Source organism: Semicossyphus pulcher, unplaced genomic scaffold (assembly GCF_022749685.1).
Source record: "Semicossyphus pulcher isolate SPU_LCO1_2020_fin unplaced genomic scaffold, fSemPul1.0.p SCAF_15, whole genome shotgun sequence".
In the NCBI taxonomy this organism is placed as follows: Eukaryota; Metazoa; Chordata; class Actinopteri; order Labriformes; family Labridae; genus Semicossyphus; species Semicossyphus pulcher.
This window is the reverse complement of record NW_027211659.1, coordinates 7596662-7624187: the sequence shown is the minus strand read 5'-3', so window position 1 is coordinate 7624187 and position 27526 is coordinate 7596662. Positions and strand designations below refer to the sequence as shown.

The following is a 27526-nucleotide window of genomic DNA, read 5'->3' as shown; positions in this document are numbered from 1 at the left end:
AAAGGAAGACTGGAAGTCGTTTAGCGCTAAGCGCTGGCTCCCCACCCTGACAGGTTCACAGGTGTCCCCAGAGGCTATATCGTCGTCAGACTATAGCCGATGAGATCTGAGATTGGGTCTACTACATGATGAGAATATAATACTACAAATTTGGACAGTATTTTGTTTTTTGTTTTTTAGCAAATTGGCATATTCACTTGTTTTAAGAAAAAAATCTTTTATCTCTAACTACACTGAACAAAAATATAAACGCAACACGCAAACACCATTTTTCATGAGCTGAACTCAAAGCTTTAAGACTTTTTCCATGTACATTTTGGAGTGGCCTTTTATTGTGGCCAGCCTAAGGCACACCTGTGCAGTAATCATGCTGTCTAATCAGCATCTTGATATGCCACACCTGTGAGGTGGATGGATTATCTCGGCAAAGGAGAAGTGCTCGCTAACACAGATTTAAACAAATTTGTGATCAACATTTTAGAGAAATAGGCCTTTTGTGTACATAGAAAAAGACTTAGATCTTTGAGTTCAGCTCATGAAAAATGGGAGCAAAAACAAAAGTGTTGCGATTATATTTTTGTTCAGAGTAATAATTACAGCTGAGCAGAGGTACAAAGTACTAAAAATGTACTAAACAACAGTAACCACTGGACCAAAGTCTGTAATTTATATAAAACATTTTATTTTTGTACACATTACAATTCTTATTAGTAATTTACACAGCTGCACGGTATGATAACACTGTTAAAACGATGTAACAGATATCAGTATAAAAAGAATATGCTCAGAGATTGAAACATTTGAGTCACATGATTTTAACTCTACAGCTCTTATATTATCTTTGTTATCTACATGACAGAACACTGTGTGGGAGGATCGGCCCTCTGTACAGGTGGCAGGTGGAGAAGGATGACAGAAGTGAAATGCAGAAATCTGCGTATAAAAAACAAAATGAAAGACGGAGACAGCAAAAGGCATGACACTGAGTCTGCTTCACCTGTGTTTTTTGCTTGTGTAGACCTTTTAAAATACAAGACGAGGACAAGAAGCACGATGTAAACAAGAAGCTAGGACTTGATCTGTCTGATTCTGACCCTCTGAGGGGTCAGAGGTCACGCTGGCCAACAGCAAAACCTACTGATAGTAATCAGCTGCAGCTGTGAGGGTCCACTCAGGAGACCAGTAGGATCAAGTACATCGAGTCCAGGGAGGAACATATGAAAATATTAGTCTGTCAGAATGTTCCAGATTGAGGAGCAGGATAACGGCCAAACAAGTAGTCGCAGGGCCGATCATTTTTCAACAATTGCTGGAAGTTTTTTCAGCAGGAGACGCAGCTTGAGGTTGTCTTTCCAACGGGCCCATGATGGTTATCATCTTGTGTTTCCTGTTCCCTTTAGTACATTACATACAACATGTGATATCAGATCATTTTATCAATCCCCAGGCCTCCGGCCTCGCAGCATTTCTCCACTCAAACATGTTTTCACTTATTTTAGGATCCAGGAGCGATAGTGAGTTCATGCTCTCTGCATGTCTCCCATCACCACTGTTCTCTCACCTACCACACCTTACATTAACAAACGTACACTAAAGTTTCTGATTGATTGAGCCCCTAAAAATCACCTGCCAGTAGAAAAATATCTTGAGCACTGTTTTTGTTGTTTGCTGTTGTTTGTGAAAGCTGCTTTTACACTGATGAACAGTGGGACATATACACTAGCACTAAATTTGGCCACCTTAAAGAAATAATTGACATTTTTTGGTCGAGTTTTATTAAGCAATAGTTACCACATTCTATCTGTACATTGAATATTTGGCTGCAGCCAGCACGAAGGCTGTGACCTGGAGGAAACAGCTTGCCTGGCTCTGTCCGGAAGTTTCAAAATAGACCTACTCTCCGTGATTAATCCATGAAATCCGTAATTAGTCAGCTTTGGAGCTTTAAGGCGTCAAAGCGCACTACTTACTTTCACCAAGGAGGTTATGTCTTTGGTGGTGTTTGTTTGTCTGCAGGATTACGGGAAAAGCTACTGGCCTGCGGAGGAAGAGGTAAAGGATGCCAAGGAAGAGTAATAGTGGATCCGACTCATCATTGACCAAAGTGAATACTACGTAGTTTTGGAAATTTATCCAGACATATAAATATTTTCATATCATAGTAGACTGGACTATTAGCCTAAGCGGAGGTGTGTGCTCTTCAAGTAGTCTCCTGGTTAATGTTCTGTTTTTGATTTTTTAAAGTGGTAATCTAGAAGATCTCAGTTTTGTCCTCTTTGGCGGCACCTGTGGCGATAAACGGTAATTGCGGGAGCACACTTCCCAAATATCCAGACAGTGTTGCATGTGTGATGTCAACGGTTGGCTCCGGTTGTAACTCTTGTGTTTCCTCGCAGACGGTCGCTTTCCTTTTTAGACTGTTTGCCTTCATCTGAGCGTCGAGTTTGTTTCTTTTTCTTTGGATTTTCACTTATTTTTGAAGTTGTATCTGTAGTCATCCATCTTTTCTGTGTTCTTTGTTTACTCGCAACACTTGCAGAGAACAGAAAAGCAGCCGCTTAGCTCCGCCTACCCTCTCTGGCAGACCAACCACTGCTGGGTGATGGAAAACGCGTCACTAACTGGGCGCCATTTGTGATTTTTTCGTAGAAAGTCGCCACAGACACCCAGTCTGTAACACTGCAAATGCAAAGGCTTTCATCAGTGGGCCACAGGCTAGCTTTTCTCCCTTTTTTCCAGCCTTTGTGCTAAGCTAAGCTAATAGTGTCTGACAGCTAGCTTCATATTTGACGGACTAAAAAGAAGGTTCAATAGATCTTCTTGTTCCAGTTGTACACTTTTTTCCAAAATGCTGAACTATTCCTTTAATGTACAGTAGAGTAGATCCATTGGAATTACTCTTAAATAGTAAAAATGAGTCATCATAGACCGCTATATTTCAAAGAGTATTTCAAATTAAGATAGCACCATTGACTAAAAAAATGCAGCCCCTCCCTGTGCCTCTAGAAGAAGACCTAAAGAGTAATTTTGAGCTCCACAGAAACAAAATAATTGAGTAAACTGTTAAGAATATCTTAACTAGCAAACATCCCAACAGTAATAATATATACATATTCACAGTTTTAAGTTCTTCCCTTTACATTGGACAGATATGACAAAAAGAAAATCGATAATCCCCCTAAAGGAGAGTTCTACCGTAGACAGGGTTGTGATGTGTCTGCCAATATTTCAAGTAACAGGATGCGGTCCAGTTTTCCCCAAAGGGAGTCGTCCGTTAAATGAGCAGCAAACGCGTCCTGTGATGTCACAGCCAGCTCACCCAGTCAAGAGAAGGCACCGAGGAAGGAGGAAGAACAGTCAGTAGACACGGGCAGGGACATACCCAGACACTAGAGAGGGGTCGTTGGTCCGTCGTAGACAGTCCAGTGTCTGAGTGCTGTGATGGATAAGTGGAGGTCTTGACAGGGAGCTTCACATTTCACGTAGACGCGTGTTTCTGTGCAGCAGAAAAGGTGTGTCAGTATGCAGGATGAACATTGCTTTAGATATACCTAATATATACAACACAGTCTTCTACTTTTCATATTAAAGTTTATTTGCAATAAAATCGATCACTTTTAGTAAAGTAACCTTTAAAAGAATAGTTTGTCATTGTGAGAAGTAGGCTTTTTGCTTAATTGCTAAGAGTCAGATCTAAAGATTGATTCCACCCTTTTGTTTGTTCAGTAAATAAGAATCCACAACCTTCAGCTGGTTAGCTTAGCTTTACTTAAAGAGGGGGTATTATGCTGTTTCACATTTTCCGACATATATATAATGTTACAATCCAGACTAAACGTGGGTGAAGTTTCAAATCTGTAGGTAAAAGTATGTTAGAGTAATCTTTAGGCTTCTCAGTTTTTTCTACACGCTGCACTTTGTGATGTCACAGGCTTCAGAGAGCTGGCCAATCAGAAGAAAGCGGGCTTGTAGGGGGGAGTTTCTTAAAGGGACAGAGCTGACTGAGTCGTTTCAGGCAGAGGCTGTATGAGGGCCAGCACACAGCACCAGTGTGGGAAAAATTAGGGTTTTTTTAACTGTAAATTATGCTAAGCTACTCCACAGGTATCAAGGCTGGAAAAAGGGGAAAACAGCTAGCTTGGCTCTGTTGATGCAAAAACATTAATAACTAATTTTGTTGTTTTAACATGAACATTTTTTAACTGATTGTTTTATGGATTAGAAAAAAGGACAAGTACAATGTTGTTATTATTCAGCTTTACAGGTGCTCGTAGGTGGGTTTTCTAGCTTAGGATAGGGCAAGACAAGCAGTTTCCACCTGCTTAAAGTTATTATGCTAAGCTAGGCTAACTACCTCTTGCTGTAGCATCAGATTGAATGTAAAGACATGAGAGTGGTATCAATCTTCTTATCTAAAGCTCAGCATAAAAGTGAAAATGTATTTTCAAAATTTCAACCTATAATGTTTAATCTTTGTCAAACGCTTTCTTCAAATTCAAATGTACATATATTGTTAGCCAATATTCTGTTGGATGCAGATGGGTCACCAATCGTCATACATTGAATGCTCAAATCTTATAAGTAATGTATGTATATTTTTTATGGTAAGGTTTTCAAAAGTGCAAGCTGAACCCTCTAATGCATTTGGATAATAATTAAGAAGTTACTGCTGCATGGTGTTCACATGGCGTAAAAAATACCTTGTTGTTCACAGGAGCGTTTCATGCCTGTGTAGAGGAGCTCTCTCTGCGGGTATCCAGGACACTGCAAACACATTCACATGAGATTCTTTAGTTACTTTACAAACAACCACACACAACTTAACTCAGGTTATCTGGCACAAAGTATCTCAAAGGCACACAGAGCGGTAATCTACAGCCAGACACAACTTAAAAAGCACAAACACATTGTTCCTGCCAGACTGTTGGCAGACGAAGGAACGTCTGCGTCTCCTAATGGTTTCTGTCTCACTGTATGAGCTCCTGGCCTGACTGGTGAAGATATAAGATGATGATAAATCTGTTTCCACACTGGTTTGGCAACTTATCCTTTTCACAACGATCCTGCCAGACTTCTTTATCTCAAACTCACTTCCCTTTTCCCTCCTGTCTTGGTCTCTTTGGCCCGTGTGTTTATCTCATTGCGGTATAAAAGGAAAAACAAGGGAGGCACTCACGCTTGATGTTGCCGTACGAAATCTGCAAACTGCCGGTCTTTGGCGTAGAGCTCAATAATGCGTATCCTGTCTTGGATTTCCTGCAGAAACACATGATAGCAGTTGAGAGAGAACATTACGTCACAGGCAGATAAACAGTAAACTACAAGCTGTGGTTCAATCAAAACATTGACATCATGACGCATTAAACCCACCAAAACCTACACTGGCTTCCTTAAGGCCGTAAAAGCCAGCTGGTGATAGATCGAGTTCATGACCTGAGGTTTCCAAATTAAGATACTTGTCAGATACAATTTGGATGCTGGAAATGAAAGTGATGTTTCACACCTGAGTCACTGACTAGTTACCTATCTGCACTTAAATCAGAGTCGAGATTCCAAAAAGGCACTTAGATTATGAAGATAATCAACATAAGACAAGTCAAATTTTTAAAAGCATATTTTCAGTTAGGTCAGACTAAAACAATTTTTTCTCCCTGAAAAACTGCGATTTTCCATAAACTTCTTCCGTACTTCCTCTGGAATACCGCATGGCTTTCATGAGACATATTAGGAGTGAAGCAATATCACATGAAAGGGAGTCGAAGCTGCGATTCGGTTGTCGCCACGAGCCCGCAAATTATTACAGCTGTGATGATGTTCAGTACAACATCACGATCTGGAATGTGATATTGCTTTTATACAACAGTTATACAAGCGGCAAAGAGTAGTAAAAAATAATAATCAACAACAGATTACTTTTTGCTCCACTAACTCAACTAGTTCCAAAACTTAAAGCTCCTGTGAGGAACTTTTAGTTTGTGTTGATTTTGGCGCCCCCTGTGGATAAAGCCGTACCCCTATCGCTGTACATGTTTAAGTGGTGGTTTTTAACTAAAAAATCTTATCCTGCTTGCTTTAACAGTCACATGTATCACTCACTTTAAATTTTTGCCCTGTAAAATGTAAACAAAGGCAGCGTGCAGTTGATCACTTCATCTGACACCTACCCCCCCCCCGCCAGCAGTTTCAGGCATTAAAAATAACTTTATTGAAATAATCAATCTTGTCGCTGATGATCTGGTTTGTTTTTGTAGGTCATATCGATTAATCAGAATTAATTTCAGTCTGTTTCATAACCAGAGAAAAACTCCTCACAGGAGCTTTAACTGAAATTGGACTTTTGTTGCCAAGCAACCCAAAAACTAAAACTCCGGCCAGGGTGAAGACTTTTAGAAACTCCGTTTCCACAGAGACGTGCAGACGGGGTAAACAGCGTTTTTGGCTCATGACATCAGGCTGTGCGCCGTTATATCCTTTGTGAGGCATCACAAATGAGGCGACATTTCTAGCAAAATGACAGACGTGACGAAAACAGTGACGCTTAACAGGACTTTTTACATGTTTACACATATGTACAGTTACTCGTCTACTACATTGAGGAACAAAGGCGTCGGGACTCGGGATAGATTTTTTCAGACTTTTGACTGGCAGCAACTCTTCTTCTTCTTCTTCTTCTTTGCATGACCGGGTTATATCTCCGCCTGTTGGTGTGGCATTCTCATGACAGCGTTTTATGTTGTGTCTTTGAGTTTCCGTTTTGACGGGGATTTTTTATAACCGTGCTTGTGTGGACAGGGTTTTTTTTTTAGAAACGAAGGAGGCAAAAACTCTGTTTTCAATAATTCCCGTGTACGTGTAGACATGGCCTGTGTCTACGTGTTACCACAGATCAGCTGCTTTTTATCATGCACATTTATCTGTATGCTTTGATTTATCATCAACCAGTGAAACAAGAGTCTGCTGTGTGTTGAGGTACCAGCTTGATCAATGTCGACATACACGGTCTGCTGTAGTTAATTAACAGTATTCAGAACACCTGGCTGAGGCGGAGTGATACACAGAGTGAAAAGTCTCAGTGGTGTCGTTCTCTACGTATATCAGCTCTCATGGAATGCCTCTTGTCCCATCAGATTAGTTGGTCTGAACTAACTGTTGAATAATACTTTATAAACAAAGATGGAGTTACAGATGGCACTGTAAAACGAACAGACTCTTATTTTCTGTACACTAATCTGACGGAGGAGGCCTCTATTTGGCTCTTTTGCAAAACTATGAGGAAATAAAGCCTTGTGAGGGTTGAGAGCTGTGTGGTAGTCAAGTGAAGGAGTAAACCTTTCACCTCTAAGATTCTCTGTAATAACTTATTTTGAAAGTATTTGAAAGCAGTGGGGAGTAGGTACTGTAACACACACACACCTCCTTGGTCAGTTCACTGTTCTCGTAGATGTGTCGTATCTCCTCGCTGCTGAAGTCAGTGGAGGCCTCCGCACTGGCGCTGCTGTACACCGGAGCTTCAGGGTAGCGTCGGTAGTAGTGGCTGTAGCCTGTGGTGGCCTCGCTCTCATACATGGGGTTGTACTTGGTCGCCCTCTCCAGAGACGGGAGACTTTCCGCTCGCCTGTTAAGCAACATGAAAGCAGAGAAATCAGTCCGATAACTAAAGCTGCAGTGAATACAGCTTTACCCTCATTAACCTTTGTTAACCTCAGATGAGTCTTTGTATTTCTGCCAGATTCGGATTCGGATCTAACAGCCTCTTCTGTTGGGTGTTTAAAGGTTTTTTGGGGACAGATTAGCACCATTTCTGATCAGCTAATTGGCTGAGGTTAACGATGGTTCCTCCACAGGCTGCTCTGGGAACCCAGCCACACGCACACACAGACAGATGAATGAACAGATACTTTGTGTGTCTTCATGTCTGCAAAGGGAGAAAAACAGTAAACAGAGGGTAAAAGCAGGAGCTCGGGCAGAGGGAGAAGGGGAGGCCCTACTGCCGAGGAGTACAGGGATAGTTCAGAGATGATTTTGGCAGTCTAGCTGAAAATACAGTCATGGGATGTCTCAACTTATTCTGTCCTCTAAAGAAAGTAACCAGGCTCCCCTAATCTAAAAAGAAGTTGGTGGAGGAGGGAAAACTTCAAACACACTCAATTGCTGTTTTTTTTTTACTATGAAATGGAAACTAAGTTTGGTTCATTTTCAGGAAAAGAGTTAACAGCTTGTGCAGGCTGCACAAAAAATCTGACTGGTAAATTCATCATTTACTCCGAGTTTTACAAGCAGTTTGGGATACATGTATAGAGGATTACAGTCTTGATTTCCCCCCTTACAGTATGTATAAGTATCTTATACAGTATGTCAGTGTCAGGGACACATACAATGTGTTTCTACTTGTTCCACAACTTAATTGCACCTTTACTTAAACCCAGTGTAATATGTCTTTAGATGTAACTTTAAATGTTTCTTTTGATCATACTGAAACATTCTTGGTAGAGCTGATACGATTTATCAAACGCTCAATCAGCTATTTAATTAATCGCCAACTGTTTGATAATTGATTAATTAGCTTAGTTAAAGCCAAAGCAATGAATCAATTATATTATTAACTTTTTTAATGGCGATTAGTTTCCTTAATGTGAACTGAATATCTTTGGGTTGTGAACAAATAAGACATTTGAGGTTGCAGTGATCTTTGATAATCAGCAGCTTATTTGCCAATGAAATAATCATTATAGTATTTTTCTTTCTGGCCTTTTATGCCTTTATTGAGAGAGAGAGAGAGAGAGAGAGAGAGAGAGAGAGAGAGAGAGAGAGAGAGGACAGCGGATAGTGATGGAAACAGGGGAAGAGAACGTGGGGAGTCGAAACTGGCCGCCACATCGAGGACTGTAGCCTCTGTACATGGGACGCGCAATTTAATTACTAAGCTAAACCAGCACCCCCAAATGAAATAACTTCTGACTGAAGCCCTAATTCTTGGTCCTAACTCTTCCTAATTCTATTTTTATAGACGTTACTTAAACACAAATCCAGCCTTGCATGTTTTTTATCTTTGAAAACTGCTTGAAGTTTACAGTAGTTCTGTCAACAAACTTGACTATATAGCATAAGTAGTTAAAGATTGATGGAGAGTTGAAGAAGGGAAATATACACACTGTAAAAACAATTAGTCATGCTAACTCATAACGTATTGTCAGTTTAACTAGAAGTGAGTGTTCATGTTGTGATGTTGTGTTTATGTCATCTCAACTAATGAAACGTTTTCCAATTTCCAAAACTGATTGAATTGAAGTTATGAATGTGAGAATATAAGAATATACCTTATAATAAACTTGACCCAAATACAAATATATAATTTAATTAATGTTACATGAAGGGGCTGCAAAATGCAGTGGTAAGCGCTGTTGCCTCACAGCGAGAAGGGAGCTGATAATTCGCATCCCCGTTCGGCCATGAATTTAATTCAAAGACTGTGTTGACAAAACATCTAAAGTGGCAACTAAATTGCAATAACAACTTAAGAAAACTAAAGGATTACAAGTTAATTTGACCAGGAAAGTGTATTTGTTTTAAATGAATTCAAATGTATCAGTTTATCTTCTCAAAATCAGTCAACCCTGGAAACTTACTTTTATAAGTTCAAACAACTTTATTTTTCTACAGTGCATCTGTCAGCTCAATTATTTGTTTGTTCAGGCACGATTAAACTCCTTTTATTCACCATGTGTCACTCACTGATAACTAAACCACTATTTAGAAACATATAGCGGTATATAGTAAAATACATTTATTTTAGTTAACTTTGATGCATGCCCTTCATCCCGGCCGTTTAAGCCTACTAACATGCTCCCCAAATGAGGCCCTCCATTGTGTGTTAATATAATGACAGGCATGGATTAGATGCCTGATCTAATTAACGTGTCTGACACTCTCATTAGGTGCTAATTGGTAATTGGTTGATTTTCCTCACCGTATAGGGTCCTCAGACTCGTCCTTGTCATACTGATCCCGTAACGTCCTGGCGAGGAAGAAGATGACTCCCGAGGCCACCAGCAGGAACCCAGCGACGGAGGCGATCGCTATGCCGACCACCAGCGGCTCGGATACGTACTCCTCGCAGTGCTCTCCTCTGTACCACCAGTTCTCCCCGACGCGACACCTGAGATGACAATTTGAGAAGATATTCTTAAATAATTTCCACTCAGAACAATGACCTAAAACCGACTCTTTAAGTGAAATGTTCCAGTGCAGACGTATTGGTCTTCTGTTTTAATTCAGTGTTGAATTATTACAGACTGTAAAGATGACATAGTAATGTGTACAATTTTAATGGTCCGTGTGTGTCATTAAATCATGAATTCCTTGTTTTGGGATAACTCAAATAACCTTTAAATGTTTCTTTCCTGTCTCGATGGAGCAACGTGACACTTGGTTTGTCAAAGTGAAATAAACAAGAATCCATCTGGAGCTGTCTGCATGCTTTATGAGGCACACCACCACCTCATCTTGGCGCACAATCTCACCTCTGTTCAGAATCAATCCATTTAAACCACACACAAGCTCGAACAAAGCCTGAGGACAGGTTTCTGTCACTTATTAGGATTATTGGCGTATATTCCTTCACTTTTTACCCACATAATCCTACTCAAAGGTCCATTTGGATATGGAAACACATGCACAAACATAAGAAAATAGTTTGAAAGTAAGCCTTAGTAATCTTTTGATATAGAAGAAATAAAACAAAGCTATAAAATCGTATTATTAAATATATTTCACTAAACAAAAATGTGATAATATGCTTCCTGGAGCTGAAAAAAATGCACCACAGAATTAATCAAACTTTTGCAATTATGCCTCCCCAGACGGTACTCATTGTGTTCATTCATGAATATTTACTGCCAGAGGGATATATTAGATTAAAATGGTCAACCGCCAAAGATTTTAATACTGACTCAAAGTCTTTTTTATTTCCTTTGAAAGAACAATCTTGATCCGAGCCAAAAAAATATATCTGTTTGAAGATTGTTCTTTGTTGTTTGTGGCCGTGATAATAACACATTTTAACCTCCCCACTATGATCAGCCAAAAAAAAAAAAAAAATGCCTTTAAACAAATATTTACAGTGTATTGGACGTCTCTCTGCACGTTAAGCAATACCACTTTAAAAGCAGAAGCTAACAATCGGAATTTTGACAACATGTTTAAAAAAGCTCTTCAGTCTTCTGGGAAGCAAACCTGCAAACTCAGACACATTTCCCGCACACATGCTTATCTCTTCCCCTAAATCCCCACCCACCTGCAGATGGCTCCCTGGCCGGGGATGATGTCACACTTGCCGTCATTGAGGCAAAAGTCTGTCTGCAGCTCACAGATACTCTGACAGGGAAGGCTGTCCACGCTGAAGTAGCCGGCGTTGCAGACGCACTCGGCCTCCCCGGACCACTTGTTCACTTTACACTCTGCGTATTCGTTACACGCCTGGAACTTACAGGGGTCAGCTCTGTCACCTGGAAATAAAAGAGCCAAGAGTGTTGACTTAAAGGCTTTATGAGAAACTGTAAGAAGCAGGTTAGCTTCATATTGTTATGTGCTTATGTGGTTTTTAGTTTTAAAAGAGCTAAGAAAATCCCCTAAAGGAATAGTTTAAGCTTTTGGGGGGATGCGCTTATTCGTTACTTGTTAGATAGCAGAATGACACCACTTTCATATCTGTACAGTAAATATGTAGCTTTGGTCAGGAGCTGGATAGCTTAGCTTAGTGCAAAGACTGGCAACAGGGGGGAAACAGCTAGCCTGGCTCTGTATAAAGGTTACAAAGTCCTTTCATCAGCACCTTTAAGGATCAGTAAAGAAAAGTTTTCAAATATCAGGTTTTGGAAAAGCAAAACAAAAGAGACAGCTACCTTTTTCTTGTTTTTAATCCTTATGCTAAGCTAAGCTAACAGGCTGAAGCCGTACATTGACCATATTTATCGAACACACATGAGTGGTATCAATCTTCTTGTCTAAATCTCTGCAATCGAGTGTTTGAGCACATTACCCAAAATGTTAAACTATTTTTCAAATCATATCAAAAATAAACAGAAGATTAAATTAATTCATACAAATTGTATGAATATTTCAGATGACCTACGTATTCATTTTTTATTTTTTCAAATATGGACACAGACACATAAACTGGTCATCTTCCTCTCTTTCCATTTGAGCCCCTCTGCATGCTCCACCACTGGGTTTTCACTGTGACTCAAGCAACTGACATCATGAGCATCCAGTTACAAGCCGTCTGATGTTCTCAAAGGCATCGGCCTGGAGTTCAATTCCGCATAAAGTGCAGTAAATAATGTGCACATAAAATGTTCGGTTGGGTCCTTAATTAATCGCATTTTAAAAAATGAGGGCACCATTAAACACACTGTGTAAAACTGGAGCTGCACACAGTAATCAGTCGGTCAAAGAGCGATTAATTATATAGGTTAACTTGGACACTGTCCAGGGAAGCCATGATTATCTCTTCTCAGCTGATGTGACCGTGTCTTTGGCCTCTTAAGACCAAGACAGGGTATCACGACAGGGATTCAACATCTGCTTTCCCTGACCTTTTCACACACTAACACCTTTTTAAACCGACTCAATGCTGTTGTTTTACCAAACAACGTTCCTGAGATTACACCTGCAAATTTGCTTTTCAGAGTTAGGTGAGAAGAGGGAAGCAAACAGCTAGTTCGTTTAGCTTCGCTTCAGCAAGTTCTGTTACCTTTTGACAGAGCCAGGTTAGTTCTTACTCCCTGTTTCCGGTCCATGCTAAATTAAGTCTAACTGTCAAAAGGCTCCAGCTTTTAAAGAACAGGCATGAGAGAGGTATTGGTCCACTTATGTAACTCGGCAAGAAAGCAAGTTAGCATATTTCCTTTCCACATTCCTTAAAGAAATATTAGCTTCAAATCATTGATGCTTTCAAAGTTGTTAGCACTTATAAAGACCCCACAGTGTACATCGCTGAGAACCTACCTGACTCAACGTCCAGTGAGTACTTATCGATGGCCAGGTTCATGGTCTGGTAGGCTGTGTTACAGAAGTCCTCCAGGATCAGATAGACAGTGGTGGTCACACCTTTTTGCACAGGCTTGCCAAACTTCATCCGACTGTTGACCACAATGCTCCCGTTCCTGAAGTTCAGGATCTCGAGATTCTCGAAGTGGCTCAGGTTGGACTGCAGGTAAGGAACAAGCTGAGGGAAAGATAGACAAATGTGAAGTTGGATGTTGAAAAGCAGAGGCTTTGATACAGTGGAAATACTGACAACGACACGCAGAATGATGTGAGTTTACCAGCTCTACGAAGCGCTGCTCCAAGGCTTTGTATTCTGGGGAGCTCTTGTTAAAGAGATCGTCTGAGAAGATCATGTTGGTCACCCTCAGGCTGAAGAAAACCATCAGCGCTCGTCCAGGGTTGGCAGGCATGGCGATGCTGACTTGGTCTGTGCCATGTGCCACACCAAACGGAAAGCTAGTGCTGCCGTCCTCTGTGTGATTTGTCAAACCATAACCGTACTGAATCAAATCAAACTCCTGGTCTCCAGTGGTGGCATCATCCAGGTCTTCGTTAATGGTCTGGATCTGGGGGGCAAAAAATGTAATTTAACTTTGTGAAAGTGTTGTATGTGCTACTTTTGGTAATATCAAATTCTCTTCCATTACCTCCACCATTGAAGGCAGGATGACATCAGGTGGCCCCTCAGGGATGGGGTTAACATCAGAGATGCGGGTGAAAGGCGACTCCCTCTCTGGAGACAGGGCGGTCGGTTGAGGAGGACTGGGTGTGCCTGTCACTGGTAGCTCTGTTTCCTCTTTGTTGACCAGTAAGATCTCATCCTCTGCAAGATCCTCTGTTGAGATCGCTGGAGCTTCTGCTGCCTTTTCCTCTACAGCCGGAGCTTCGGGTGCTGTCTCCTCCTTCAACTCCTCTCCCCCGCTCAATGTTGCTTCCTCTATACCGCTCTCTTCAATTACAGGTAGTTCATTGTAGGTCTCCAGCTCTGTCGCTTCACTCGGTACTTCCACAGCCTCAGGAGGTGCGACTAGAGCAGGCAGGCCTTCTTCTTCTATGGTCTCAGTTGCCGTTGTGGAGGTCTCAAGCTCCTCTGTATTCTCTGCCTCCTCCACAACAAGCTCATTCAGATGATCCTCTTCCTCCAGATGAGTTGCAGTAGTCGGTTCTTCTAGCACTGCCGCGACCTCAACTTCCTCTGTTTCAGCTTCAGAGTTCGGAGCATTTGTGGTTACCTCCAGGTTGTCTATGCCTGAACCAGAGGACTCGACCTCCAATGGTGATTTAGGCAGAAGTACATCTGGGAGCTCCTTGGTTGGGGAAGGTTCAACAGCTTCCTCCAGCAACAGACCCTCCTCTTCAATGCCTTGAAAAACAAAGACAATCGGAAACTTATGTCAATGTCTGCTACTATTTTATAGAAACTGGCTACTCTTTTCTGAGCTGACAAGCCGTTGAGGAATACACTTACTGTGAGTTTCAGGTGCAGCAGTGGTCAGGACAGGAGCAGGAGCAGGAGACACAACTGTACTCTCCTCAAGGACGATAACGTCATTCTCTGCCGTCGCCTGCAGAGCCCTGAGGACCTCCTCTTTGTTGACATCTTCGTTGTCCTCTCTAATGATCGTGACCTCTTGTGGCTCATCGGCAGCTTTAGCCTGCATCAGAATCAGGCTTTGTTATGTAAATCCATTTGCGTGATATCACCAGAGTGTGCCAGCTGTTTTGAGTTTGTCAGGCGAATTTAAGCTCCTGCTGCTGCTCTTGGGGTTGGGTTGCAAATTTAGGCAGGTACACTGCAAATAGTAACCATTACCTAGTTGCTAGTTATCTTGTAGTACTACAAAACTGAACATTGATCTATTGATACCAGCTGGTTTAGTTTGGTGAACCTTTTCATTGTTGCGATACAAACTACTTTTTACAATGTTTGCCATTCTACCGTTTGTATTGTAACTGCTGTCATTGATTGACTTGGTAAGGTAAGGTCTTTAAGGCAATCTGCTGGCTTACAACCCAATAGGAAGCATGTCTAGCTTGCTGCATTGCTATTATATTATTATTCTGATGTAATTCACGAACACACTATACTTTCTTAACTAAGCTGTAAAGGTCTATAATAATGAGCTGGGATACTGCAGGCTGGCTCCTCTAATGAGAGCTTAAATGTCCCAAACACAAGCACAGTAGCTCGGAGCTCCTGCCTGTAAATCTATTACTTACTTTTCCAAACGCTCCCAATACAAATAATGAGTCATATTAATCACTTAGCAAGCTGAGCTCTAAAGTGAACCAGCAGACACGTTTAAAACAACCCAAACACTGATTAGCATCAAAGAGCTCAGGCGGCAAGAACACCCACAAATTAAGACAGACTTTGGGTGGTATTACTCGTCTGCGTAAACTCACATGTGCTGTCTCTCTGCGTCGCCGTGTTCTGTAGCTTTTTACCCAGAATAGCTGTGGATTATTATAGAAAGAGCCACTCTAATCCTCAAAGCCTCACTTCATCCTTGCTGGCGAGCTCATCCCCTACCTGCACTGGTGTGGTCTGGAGAACATCACCAGCCAGTTACGTGTTATTGCAACATCAGTCAAACTACATCTTCCAGCTTTCTTAGTGATTTATCAACTTAGTGGAGCTCAAAGCAGCTGGATGCCCCGGAGGGAGATTGTTGTCAGGTGTTGTGGAGGTAACTTGTTACTCACCGCGGCTCCTCCTGCAGTGTTAAAAGGCTCGGGGACCTCAGACACTGTGGAACCAGTAGGGAAACAAATATTAATACAAAATGACACATAAGAGGCAAATGAGCCAAATGGCTAATACAATCGTGCCTGCGGGAGTCTACAGAATCCTTTTAAGTGTTACCATTTCAGCACTGACTTCATTTTACCTTCAGGGGTAAATATCTACAAATCAGTGTTAAAGTCTGGAGAGAATATTAGCCGCACGCTGTGGGCCAAAGCTATTACTGCATCGCCACCAAAGACGAAAAACAAAGTCAAGCTGTGCCTTTAAGTTCCCCGGCAGCCACAAAATGACAGCCATATGAGAGTGTTTAGCCATCATTTGTCCAAGCCCATCATTAAAGTGAGCATCAGATGGCATCCATCTCCAGGGAAGCTCAATAGCACAGAAATCTAATGATACATGTGGCCTCAAAAACCCGAGCAAGGAGAAATCTCACAGGAGGAGGAGATAAAGACATCATCACATCCTTCATTTTCTGCATGTCTGGAGAAGATTCTTGGACAGGATAGGAGGCGGCTAACCGACTTAATGATCTAAATAGAAGAGATGCAGGGGTTCAGATCTAATCGATCAATTTAAATGTGTGCAAATTGTATTGTATCCTATCGTATCTATTGCATCATATTGTTATGTATCATATCGCATTGTATGGTTTTGTATCGTATCGCAACGTATGGTTTTGTATCGTATCGCATCGTATGGTTTTGAATCATATCGTATGGTTTTGTGTCGTATCTTATCATATGGTTTTGTGTCGTATCGTATGGTTTTGTATCACATCGTATGGCTTTGTATCGTATCATATCGTATGGCTTTCTATCATATTGTATGGTTTTGTATCGAATCGTATTGTGTAGTTTTATTTCGAATCATATCGTATCGAATAGTTTTGTATCGTATCGTATCATACCGCATTGTATCTTACCTTATCGTATCGTATCGTATCGTACCGCATCGCACCACACCGTATCACATGGTTTTGTTTTGTAATGTATCGTATCGTATCGTATCGTATTGTACCGCACCATACTGTACCGCACCGTATCGTATCGTATCGTACCGTATCGTACCGTACCGTACCGTACCGTACCGTATCGCACCGTACCGTACCGCATCTTACCGTACCGTGCCGCACCACGCCGCACCACACCGCACCATATCGTACCGTATTGTTTCGTACCGCATTGCACCGTATCGTATCGTAGCGTAGCGTATCGTAGCGTATCGTATCGTATCGTACGCCACCAGGTACTGTAGTTATGAAGGTGTGAAAGCTCTGTTACAACCTCAGCAATTGGCAAAGTACTCTGATATTAATGTAAAGTCAGACCTAAAGTGAAACAAAAAAATTGAGGGCTCGGGTTTCAAACTTTTTTCACAGTTCACTTATGCTGACCATTTAAAGACAAGGATTTAACCGTAGCACCAAATAAATACACAGCTCCAATAACTGATGACTCTGTGATTTGGTCATTAGAAATGCCCCACTTTTACGCTGAATTTTCTTATAAATATGTCTCTGTCCTCTTTGACAGAAAGAGCAGACGAATAAGAAACAGATGAGACTATTAAAACCCTGGAATGTTTTCTCAAGTGGTGTAGCGAATGTAATAATATCAATGCTGGATCCACTATGTCTCTATTTGATATGACATTTGGAGGTTTTCCCTGCACTGCATGCACTACCTCTGCCAATGTGTTCCCAATGACTTCACTGCCATGCCAATTAAATAAATAGCTCTAATGGTGGCATGTGTGTGTTCTGTTACAGTGCAGGGACTATTTTAAGATTCAGCAGTCATGCATTGGCCATCGTCTTACCGCTCTCCAGCTCGGGTGGCTGCATGGCTTCAGTGACGAAGTTTTTGATCTCGCTGATGGTGTAGACAGTCGGGCGCTTCAGCTCCATGACCTCACGATAGGAATTCTCCACCAGGTTGGACTGCAGGGTCAGGTAGTCCATCTGTTCATTGCTGGCTCCCGCTCCATCCACCACCAGTGTGACAGCAAAGTCCACCATCACGCCGTCTTGCCTGAAGAAACAAGTATGCAGAAGTTACATCCAAAAAACAAACTAAACAGTCTCAGGGTTGGAACTGTATTGTGATATACACTTATCACCTACTTTATTAGGCACACTTATACAATGTAATGCCACTCAATTCAATAGATGTGCCAAAAATTCCACATAACATTCAGCTTTGTTGGCACCATTGTGTGTCTAATAGATGCGTTAGTGTTTCCAATGATGACGGAAAACATTAGAAACAGTTCAACAACACTGCACACTGCAACCTCACTAGTTAACACAAAGTTAAAGTGATACCTCTCCGACGTCAATTTGAACATAATGATCTTTGCACAGGTAGCGTTTATTAAAGAGCTGTGTGATTGGATGTCATTAGCTTATACAGGTGTGCTTAATAAAGCAGAAAAATACTTTTTCATACATATTAATATGTTGATATTAATCAAGATATATATTAATATTACAAGCTGCAAAAGACGTTTCTTGGATATTTCAAAGGTCAAGAGGGAACTTCTAAAAACGCTCTAATCTTAAATTAATTTCTCTCTTCAAAAGAACTCATAATGTCAGCCTTAATGAAACAACTGCAAGGATTAATCAATTCATCAATCACCTGTTAATTAGTTATTTAATCTGCAACTAGTTTGATAATTGTTTAATCTTTGTAATATTTTTTTTTAACATTTCTCTGATTCAAGACTCTTAAAGGTGAATACTTTTTGGTGTCTTTACTTTTCCAAAACAGCAAACTGAATATCTTTGGAATTTGGACATGCAATCCATTTGAGAAGTTTGCTTCTGCAGACACTGATATTTTTTGGACCAAAGACCAAATAACTACTGGTAATATATTAGTAGGAGAAAAATATACAGATTAATCGACTAAGTCCTTAGTTGCATCCCTACTTTACTACGTTTTAACGTTTATGTTCTGCTGTGACCATCGTGAAGCTCCACAAAGAGCAAAAAAACAGTTATTTGAGAAAGTGAGAAAAGATGGTTTCTTTGCGTTTTTCTGACCAACATTTGTGGGAATATTCCCCAATCCACAGACTAGGACCTAAACTGAATGTATTTCACATTTATCTTTTAGAAACGCACAATGAGAAAGTATGAAATAACGTCTCCTGGATCAGAAACCAGTCCTCCAGAGGATGAAGAATCACCGAGGCATTAGCGTGATTTAACGTCAAAGCTTCAAAAAAAAACTTGTAGAGCGCTCACAGATGACTGATGACCCGAGAGATTTACTCCCGCTTGGTACGCTGAAGCTCGACTGTATAGGCCCCAAAAAACGGCAGAGTCAGCAGAATGATCAATATCATCATAATAAACATGGAAACCTCACAACAGATTCCAGGCTCTGGAAAAAGCAATCTATCAGCCTAAATCTGACTGCTGGGAGCCCTCCACTCTGACCTAGTTTGTTGGGTTTCTGGCGGACTGCTGAGCACATGCCGGCCCACAGTCGGCTCAATTTAGAACCAAATTTTTCCTCATTTAGTTTCATATAGACACAGAGGCAGGCAGATACAGCTCTACTCCTGCTGTGTCCTGTGACCTGCAGATAACAGCAGGATTCAAATCACCATCACTGTGGAAAGCTTTAAATTTCTCTGTATGCTTAATGTATTGTTTGCAAAATTATGGCCATGCAGTATATAATGTATGTTAAACAAGGAAAACAGCTGCCTAATATCTCCATTTAGAATTTACACATAGAAAATATGATAAATTTAGAAGAAGAAACTGTCAAATAGTAAATAAAGTTTGCGCCACTTGATGAGCTATGAGACTTAAATGGATTACATGAGTTGATAGGTGGATTTGTCCATTTTGGATTTAGCCATGCTAGCTGCTTCCCCCTGTTTCCAGTCTTTATGCTAAGCTAGGTTAACTGGGGGCTGCACGGTGGTGCAGTGGTTAGCGCTGTTGCCTCAAAGCTAGAACGTTCCTAGTTCGAATCCCTGTTCGGACGAAGTGGGCCTTCCTGTGTGGAGAATGCATGTTCTCCCCGGGCATGTTCTCCCACAGTCCAAAGACATGTTAATTGGTGACTCTAAATTGGCTGTAGGTGTGAGTGTGAAAGGTTGTCCGCCTCTATGTGTCATCTTTGCATCTCCGCCAGGAAGCAAAAGTGTATTTCCCAAAATGTCAAATGGAAAAATTTGAATGCAAGACTTAAAACATTCTTAGTTGTACGTAAATTAAGCATTTGATGACTCCTCCACTAGTAGAACATGGCCAGAAACACAGTCACATCATTACCCACTAACTTCTCCACCTTCCTTTACTTACGTCTTCTGTAATTCCTCTACTTTGCTCTCCTGACACACACCACATCTTTCCCTGTAACCCTCCTGTGAGGTCCTAAAGCCCAGATAATCGTCTCTATAGAAGAGCACCTGCTCACTCCTGTGAACCCATCCTGATCCCACTTACCAGGTGACTGACCACACTAAGACCATTAACACAGGCAACCAGAGACGCATCTTTACACGTGCCCACACTCACAGGGCAACATGGTGGGAGATGAAGGTGACACCACACACAACCTCCCACAGGTCTAGGTAAACAATGGATGATAGGGATCTGGGGGCTTAAATACAACGCAGGACGGGAGAACTACTCAAGGTCAAACTACTACCGTAAGCTTGAACTTTTGACTCACCCTTGGGTGTCCTTCTCGGGCCTACATAAAAGGAGAGTTAAAATGGGTTAATGCAACACGTTAAGGTAGCTTTGCCCATAATGTGAGGGCAGTTCATTTTTCCACACTCATAGCAGAGAGACTGACCTGAAGTCCAGCACAGACACGCTCTTAAATCCAGGAAGCCCCTCCAGAGCGTCCGTGATCTGCAAGAACAAAAATGACCAAGCATCAAAAACGAGCCTCAGCAAGAGTTTCTGTCTTATTTTGACAGGATAACAACAAAGAGGATGCAAATAAGCCTCAAAGGCCTTTAGTCTCCTGGTTTGTCCTCCTATTCCCTCGTCTCTACTTCTGAGTCTTCAGTCCCTGTCCTCCCTTCCACTCCACCTTCTCCGCACAGATTTGTAATCTGTTCAAGGCATGTGTGTTGAGTTGTGTTTGCAGTAAACAAAGGTATGTATTTTTCATGTGTATAGCAGATCTCCACAGAGACTTAAAAGCAGTTTACGGATTGAGAGAGATGTCCTCCCTTGTAGACACAAGATATTACTGTTATTTACAATGTATGTGCGTGCCATTTCATCCTCCCACATCCATGTTTCAAGCTGTCTGCCAGGGAAACGTACCTAAAGACATTTACTGAATTTCCAAGTAAAATCCCTGAAGTTTCTACTGAAGGTGAGTATCTGTGCATACGCCAGAGTTTATCAACTCCCAAGACACATCATAACAAATAATTTGCATCATAAAATCTGCATTTTTGAAGTCCTGCCTGACACTTTTAGGCTTAACTGCTGCAGCTGTTAAGTATGTGTTGTTAAAGCTAACAATGCATCCATCACAGACCATAAAACAGGAGGTGCAGTGAGTCCTGGCTGCAGCCAAGATACGGTAGCACTAAAGGGAGTCATTAAGAAGAGACAGCGGTTGGAGCCAGAGACGAACCTTTGCACCGAGCTGTGTGCTGAGCGTTTGGTACTGGAGGCTGTTTGGATCGTCTAGGCTGTTGCTGAACGTCTCTCCGGTCAGGAGGATGCTGAGCTTCACTACCTGCTCCAGCACAGGGGGGGTGGGAGGCTGCACGGCAATGTCATTGTCCAGCTGTGCAACAAGAAAGAAATAAGAGATGCAATTTTTTACTTCCCAATACCAATTCCGATAGCTAGACTTTAATATTGGCCGACGCCAAGAACCCCTCCGATACTAAGGCAACAAAAAAAACAACAACTGGAAACTAGACTGCTAATCGTGTATGGAAGTGATTTGATAGCTATCACTGTTGGCCTGACTCAATAGACCTTGCTAGCCAACCTAGCTACCTAACAAGCTGAGCACCCACTAACAAGCTAAGCTAACGTTTGCCAAAGAGCATCAGAGAAACCCTGATTTTTAACATAAAAGTCCTTTATTTTCTGTTTTTACTTTTTTTATAATCAAGTAAAAATACTATGCGATAAAAAATACATATTTCTATTTTTATATAACAATTGGAAACTACATTGCTAATCATGTAGGGATGTGAATTGATTGCTATCACTCTTGGCCTGACTCAGTCGACAGAAGAAATCCTAACCTAGCTAGCTAACCTAGCCAACAAGCTGAGCACCTACAAACAATCAAAGCTAAATTTGCCGTCAGAGAAACCCTGATATTTATCATAAAAGTACTTAATTTTCTGCTTTTACCTTTTTAATGATCGATACTTTAAGTTTTAAAAAAAGTAGAGCCTTAAAATGAGTTATTATAAACTGATAACCAACGTTTTGCTAGCTTTGGCTAAAGTTTCACTCTTAGCTAGCAAGCAGCCACTGGTCTTCTTAGCCACTCAAACAGTAATTTCTAGTAGCAGCCATGATATGTATTATTGCTGTGAATGCTACTGTTTTGGAGAAAAGGAAACAAGTAGATTAATGGGGACGCTAATAAATTATGGTATCGGATAGGAGTACTTGATGATACCCGATACTGCATTTTAGGCAGCCATTTTTGTTAGTGGTGTTGGTATTTGAACAACTGTACAATAATTTAAGCAATATAGTAGTTAAGCCTGTGTAAGTGTGTGTGTGTGTGTGTGTGTGTACATACTGGATTCTCCTCCGGCTCTGGGACAATGTCGTTTGCTTCCTCCACCATTTCTTCTTTAGTAAGTTCTTCCAGTTCTTGTAGTTGGTTGTGTTCTAGGGTAAGAAAACAAGGAAGTGTGGGTTGAATTCAAGTGGATGTGAGATTAACCCTTTGCCAAGTTCCATGTTTCCCGCTTGCTGTATGGATTAGACTGTCCTGATCCTATCTCAGGTAGAACTGGCCAAACCTACTCCCCAAAAAAACAGCAAGATTTACTTTGTACAAAAACCCACATGAATATTGTATGAGTATACATTAAAGCACACACACACACACGATAATGGCCTGACACTGAAATTACAATGCTTGTTGGACACTTACCTAGCTCAGGAGCTTCAATAGTTTTCGGTATTTCAGGTGTTGGAGTGCTGTAAAAGGAGAAAGATTGTTTCAACAAGGCCGATATCATTACCTAAAAATACAGGCTTTTCAGTATGATGAATATTATAGGTAGAGATACGACTAAAAGGATGTGGCTTTTTTTTAATCTTTTTTTTTTTTCAACAAATCCTGAAAAGATGCCAAAACCAAACGATTGACTTATTTAACAAGTAGACCTACAGTATTGTCTGAGCCAAGGCATGAGACGCTGGCCCCATGTCATAGAAACTGATTGCTGTCCTTAAATTAAAACAACACTCAAAGGAAAAGTTGGGAAAGGCGCTTATTCAGTTCCTTTCATAGGGTTAGATGAGAAGCTTTCAAATACTCTCATTGTTGTGAGCTGAATGTAAAGCTACAGCCAGCAACTGATTAGCTTAGCCTAGCATAAAGACTGGAGACAGTCGGGAAAAGCTAGCCTGGCTCTTTCTGAAAAGACTCAAATCCACCTACTAGTACTTTTAAGTCTTAGAAATTAGTACAATGTATATAACTTAAATTGTTTTATGGGGGTTATAGTAGTGATTTTACAGTCTTATTTTAATAGTGAGGTCTCTAGCTAACTGGATTGGACCAAGCTAGGCTAGCTGCTTCCAGTTTTTTAGGCTAAACTAAGATAAGCTAACCGTTTGCTAGCAGTAGCTTCATATTTAGCAACAGGCATGAGAGTAGTGGAAATATCTATCTAATTCTCATCATGAAAGTGAATAATTGCATTTCCCAAACTCTTACTTTACTACTGCATTACAAAGACTTTGACCAGTATAGGTAATATTCCAAAAACTACCTTTATGTTTGGCTTACATCACTGAGCATGCCCAGTGCGCCCATTACACTGGCCAATGAAAACAGTAGCATGAAGGCATCAGTAGTATCAGATTGTGGCTTTACAGACAAGACTTCATTCTATGTTTGCTCCACCAAAGAGTTCAATCAGGGAGATTACTACTGATCTGGGTGAGGCATGGGCCAGGGAAGAACTCATTCATTTTTGGAGCAGATCGAGATCAGACTCACAAACAACCAATTATATTGGCTTTGAAAACCTCTGGTTGGTTCTGTTTCTTACTGTGGGATTTGTTGAAAAAAAAAAAAGATAAAATAATGCCAGTGTCTTTTAAATTCATCAAGTGCAAAAGCAAATACACAGAAGAAGAGCTTGGATATAAGTGTCTAAATCTATGAAACAAAAATCAAACAAAGGAAACAAATGAACATGAGTCATCTGTGGTCGCGTGCAGTAACTGACGAGCATGAATATGAACAGGTAAGGTTGAAGAGCCTTGACAACCTCACCTGCACATATGTTGCCAGGACCTGGTGGGCTCACTACGGATAGTGGGAAGAATGACACATTTACAAAACACAGACTTAATCACAAGATCATTAATGTATGATTAAAATGGTGGGTTAGCACTGGGGGAAAGAGGTGGAGAGTCTCTTTTACCTGCTGAACCCTGTCAGTGACGTTCTCTACAAAAAGAGATACAAAAAGGAAATGGGATAAGCTGAAGTATCCACCACCTGCAGAGGAGTATATCAGGATCTGCTCACAGATACTTTAGTCCTCCACTAACCTTTTTAACCAGAGCCTGATGCTCCTCTGATTGGCTGAAGTGGGTGCCAATATCTTGTGCCGTGACTGCGCCGTCCTGGCATTTGCTCATCCAGCTTTGGTACTCGTCTTGCTCTGGCAGGCGGTCCCAGAAGATCTTGAAAGCCTCCCATATGGTCTCTTGGCACACTATCAGACGAGAGAAAGACACCCTGACTTAGAAAACAAACCTCAAATCAAACGATCATAATGGTGCATAAGGAGACCTTTATATTAGCAGCTGGTCCGCTGCCACATTGACCTCATGACATAACTCCTTTTCATCAGTCACCCTATTGGGCATCGATCCGAGGACGATGAACAAACAAAGTCTTTTCCGATCTTTCCTCATCAACACCGACCATGAGGCTGAGTCACCAACAGTCACCTTAAAATCCAAATCTAGCTTACGTAACAAACCTCAACTTTGCACAGAGACAGAGACACAAACTGTCTCTTGGCACCAGCAACCGTCTTTGTCTAAATTAGGCTGCCTGGAAATGTGACGCCCTGATCTCCTAACACTCACACGCAAATACAGTGTTTTTCAAGCAATAACAGATGGAATTGTTCCTGTTCAGCTGGAAACTTTCATCCAAAATCCCACAGAAAATCAGTTTGTGACTTACCTCTTGAGGATAGAGGTATCTAGTGATGCTTAAAAAGGTATTTAGATTCTGTCCTTGTGTTTAAGATGAAATACCGCACAGTAAAAATACTACATTACAATTAAAAGTTGTGTGTTCATGATTGTAAATGAATAAAATTAAAGTGTCAAAAGTCAAAATCCCCCCATGTGTTATGTAATTATTATAATATTGGTTAATTATAACTAAGATTTAGCATTTTATTGTTGTAGTTTTTATTGAAGTAATTTATTGAATAATCTTTATAGAATTATTCGTATCATATACGTGTTTTGGTCGATTTATATATAATATAAAATGCCTTGTAATTAAAGCTCTGGAATATATGTAATGAAGTACAAAATACAATATTTCCGTCCGAAATGTTGTGAAGTACAAGCCTAAAGTAGTTTATAACTGCAGTACTCGAGTGCAAGGTCCATAAAGTGTACTTCAGTGCAGTACGTGAATGAATGTATTAATTAGTCCAACACTGGCGTCTGGCCATTTGACATCTTCCCCTCCACCAGTGCTATAACATTTAAAGACATTTTGTCTTTGGTGCAAAAAGTATTGCAAAACTCATTGTCATTTTCTCTCCTTTAACTCTGCATTAACACATACATTGTTTAAATTGGTCTACTTTGAAAATACTTTCTACCAAAAAAAATATAGTCCCTATTAAATCACTGAAATGCATGCTGGTGTAGATATAAAAAAAAATGTTCTTAACTGGCTTGACCAGCTCAAATTAATTCACAATCAACCAATATATCTGATTGGAGGCAAACAGGTCTTGGGGACTTCTACTGGATATGTGAGGAGCCAATGTTGCTACCAGGGGAGCTGTGCAAAACCTGATGTCACTTGAGTTGCTATAGCCTGTGGCCGAAGACTATTAGCGCAATCAAAACATTTGGGGGTGTGAAATTAGAAATAAGTTAGTTTACCAGACCTCCAGCTCACTCCTCTTCTCTGTTTGAGGCTAGCAGCTAAAGGCTACATTAGCTGCTACTAGCATAACAACACACCTGACTCTCTCTGATGAGTTTGAGTTGCATTGTGGGTGATATAGGCACCAGGTTTTAATAAGAAAGAAGAATGAAGGGACTTAAAAAAAGACAATATATCTGGTTCTGCTGGATTAATGTGGACACTTGTTAAAGAACTGTCCATCTTGACTCTTGATCATGTTTAAGGATTGCAATACTAAATTGGTGAACTTCAAACCTTGTCACATCAAAACAAAACTATATGATTGAGCAGATACCAGAAGAGTAAGGGAGCTTGGAGTTGACCTTGTACGGGACGTATCGGAAGCATCTGAAGTAGACCACAGTCTGTTCAAAATGCAAATCTCATAAGGCCTAATTGCAACTAGTGTCCACACAGATGTCAACTGACATCCTCCTGCTGGATACAGGTGGATCCCTTTAGGCAAATGGCGAAAAGGTTAACACTCTTGCCACTTGGACAATTAAGTCCCTGCTCGTTTGTGACACAGATTAGGACAAACAGAGGGGGAAACTCACAAAATAAGTCAAGGTTTGTTGTTGTTTTTGCTGAAATCCCCTCCTGGTGTGTAAATATATAGTATGCCTACTGTGTACAGAGATCTACTCAGTTCAGTCTTACCTCTGAGGTAAAAGTAGCTCAGATGGTTTGCAGCAACTTGCTCGGCGGTGTCTTGTGCACAGAGTTTGACTCCACTTGGGAAAAAGATGTTTCGTTTCCGTCGAAGGAGAAGTGCAAGGCCTTCATTTGATACATCAGACGCAGGATCAACACTTGGATAAACGTCAGGCTCCTGATGAGGCAGACTCAGGTAACCCATGCCTGAACCTTCCAGTGTGGCATCTAGCGCACCATAACAAAAAAAAACACATTTAGGACTTAAAATCAGACTGTTTTTTCAGTAAGAGGTGAACAAGAAGCTTAATACATACCTGTCCTTATGTCCAAAAAAATAACCACAAAACTAAATACAACAGAGTAGAAAAAACACCTCCACGATATGACGCTCATGTTAAATCCGTGATTGTGATTAATTCCGAGCACTTGGAAAAGGATCAGGCGGATACGTACTTCCTCTCAAGTCATGTAACAGCAACGCAAACAGCTTCTTACAAGTTTGCATAGTTCAGAAGTCCGTGCAGAAATCATTTCACGACACTACGACTCGTTGGTTTCCTGCTTTCCTCTGCAGCCGAATAGAGGTGTAACACATGGTGCTGAAAGGACAGCTCCTGGATCAGGTAGATAGGCAGATGGCTCTCGGAGAGAGGGGGATTTTTTAATGCTCTCTAATCCTGTTTGCCGTAAG

General features: G+C 41.0%; 1 protein-coding gene across 1 annotated transcript; it reads right to left on the bottom strand.

Annotated features, from left to right (window-relative positions):
• Positions 1–4721: 4721 nt before the first annotated feature.
• On the bottom strand, positions 4722–27228 carry impg2a (interphotoreceptor matrix proteoglycan 2a). Its single transcript, XM_069662992.1, has 21 exons — positions 27150–27228; positions 26839–27060; positions 24544–24727; positions 24431–24433; positions 24280–24312; positions 22924–22970; positions 22564–22655; positions 21424–21579; positions 20623–20681; positions 20497–20517; positions 17618–17829; positions 15754–15797; positions 14516–14702; positions 13695–14410; positions 13326–13613; positions 13006–13225; positions 11294–11504; positions 9968–10156; positions 7414–7615; positions 5177–5256; positions 4722–4764 (listed from the first exon to the last, which is right to left on the bottom strand). The coding sequence occupies exons 1-21, from the start codon at positions 27226–27228 to the stop codon at positions 4722–4724; spliced, it is 3288 nt and encodes a 1095-aa protein (XP_069519093.1).
• Between the last annotated feature and the right edge of the window lie 298 nt (positions 27229–27526).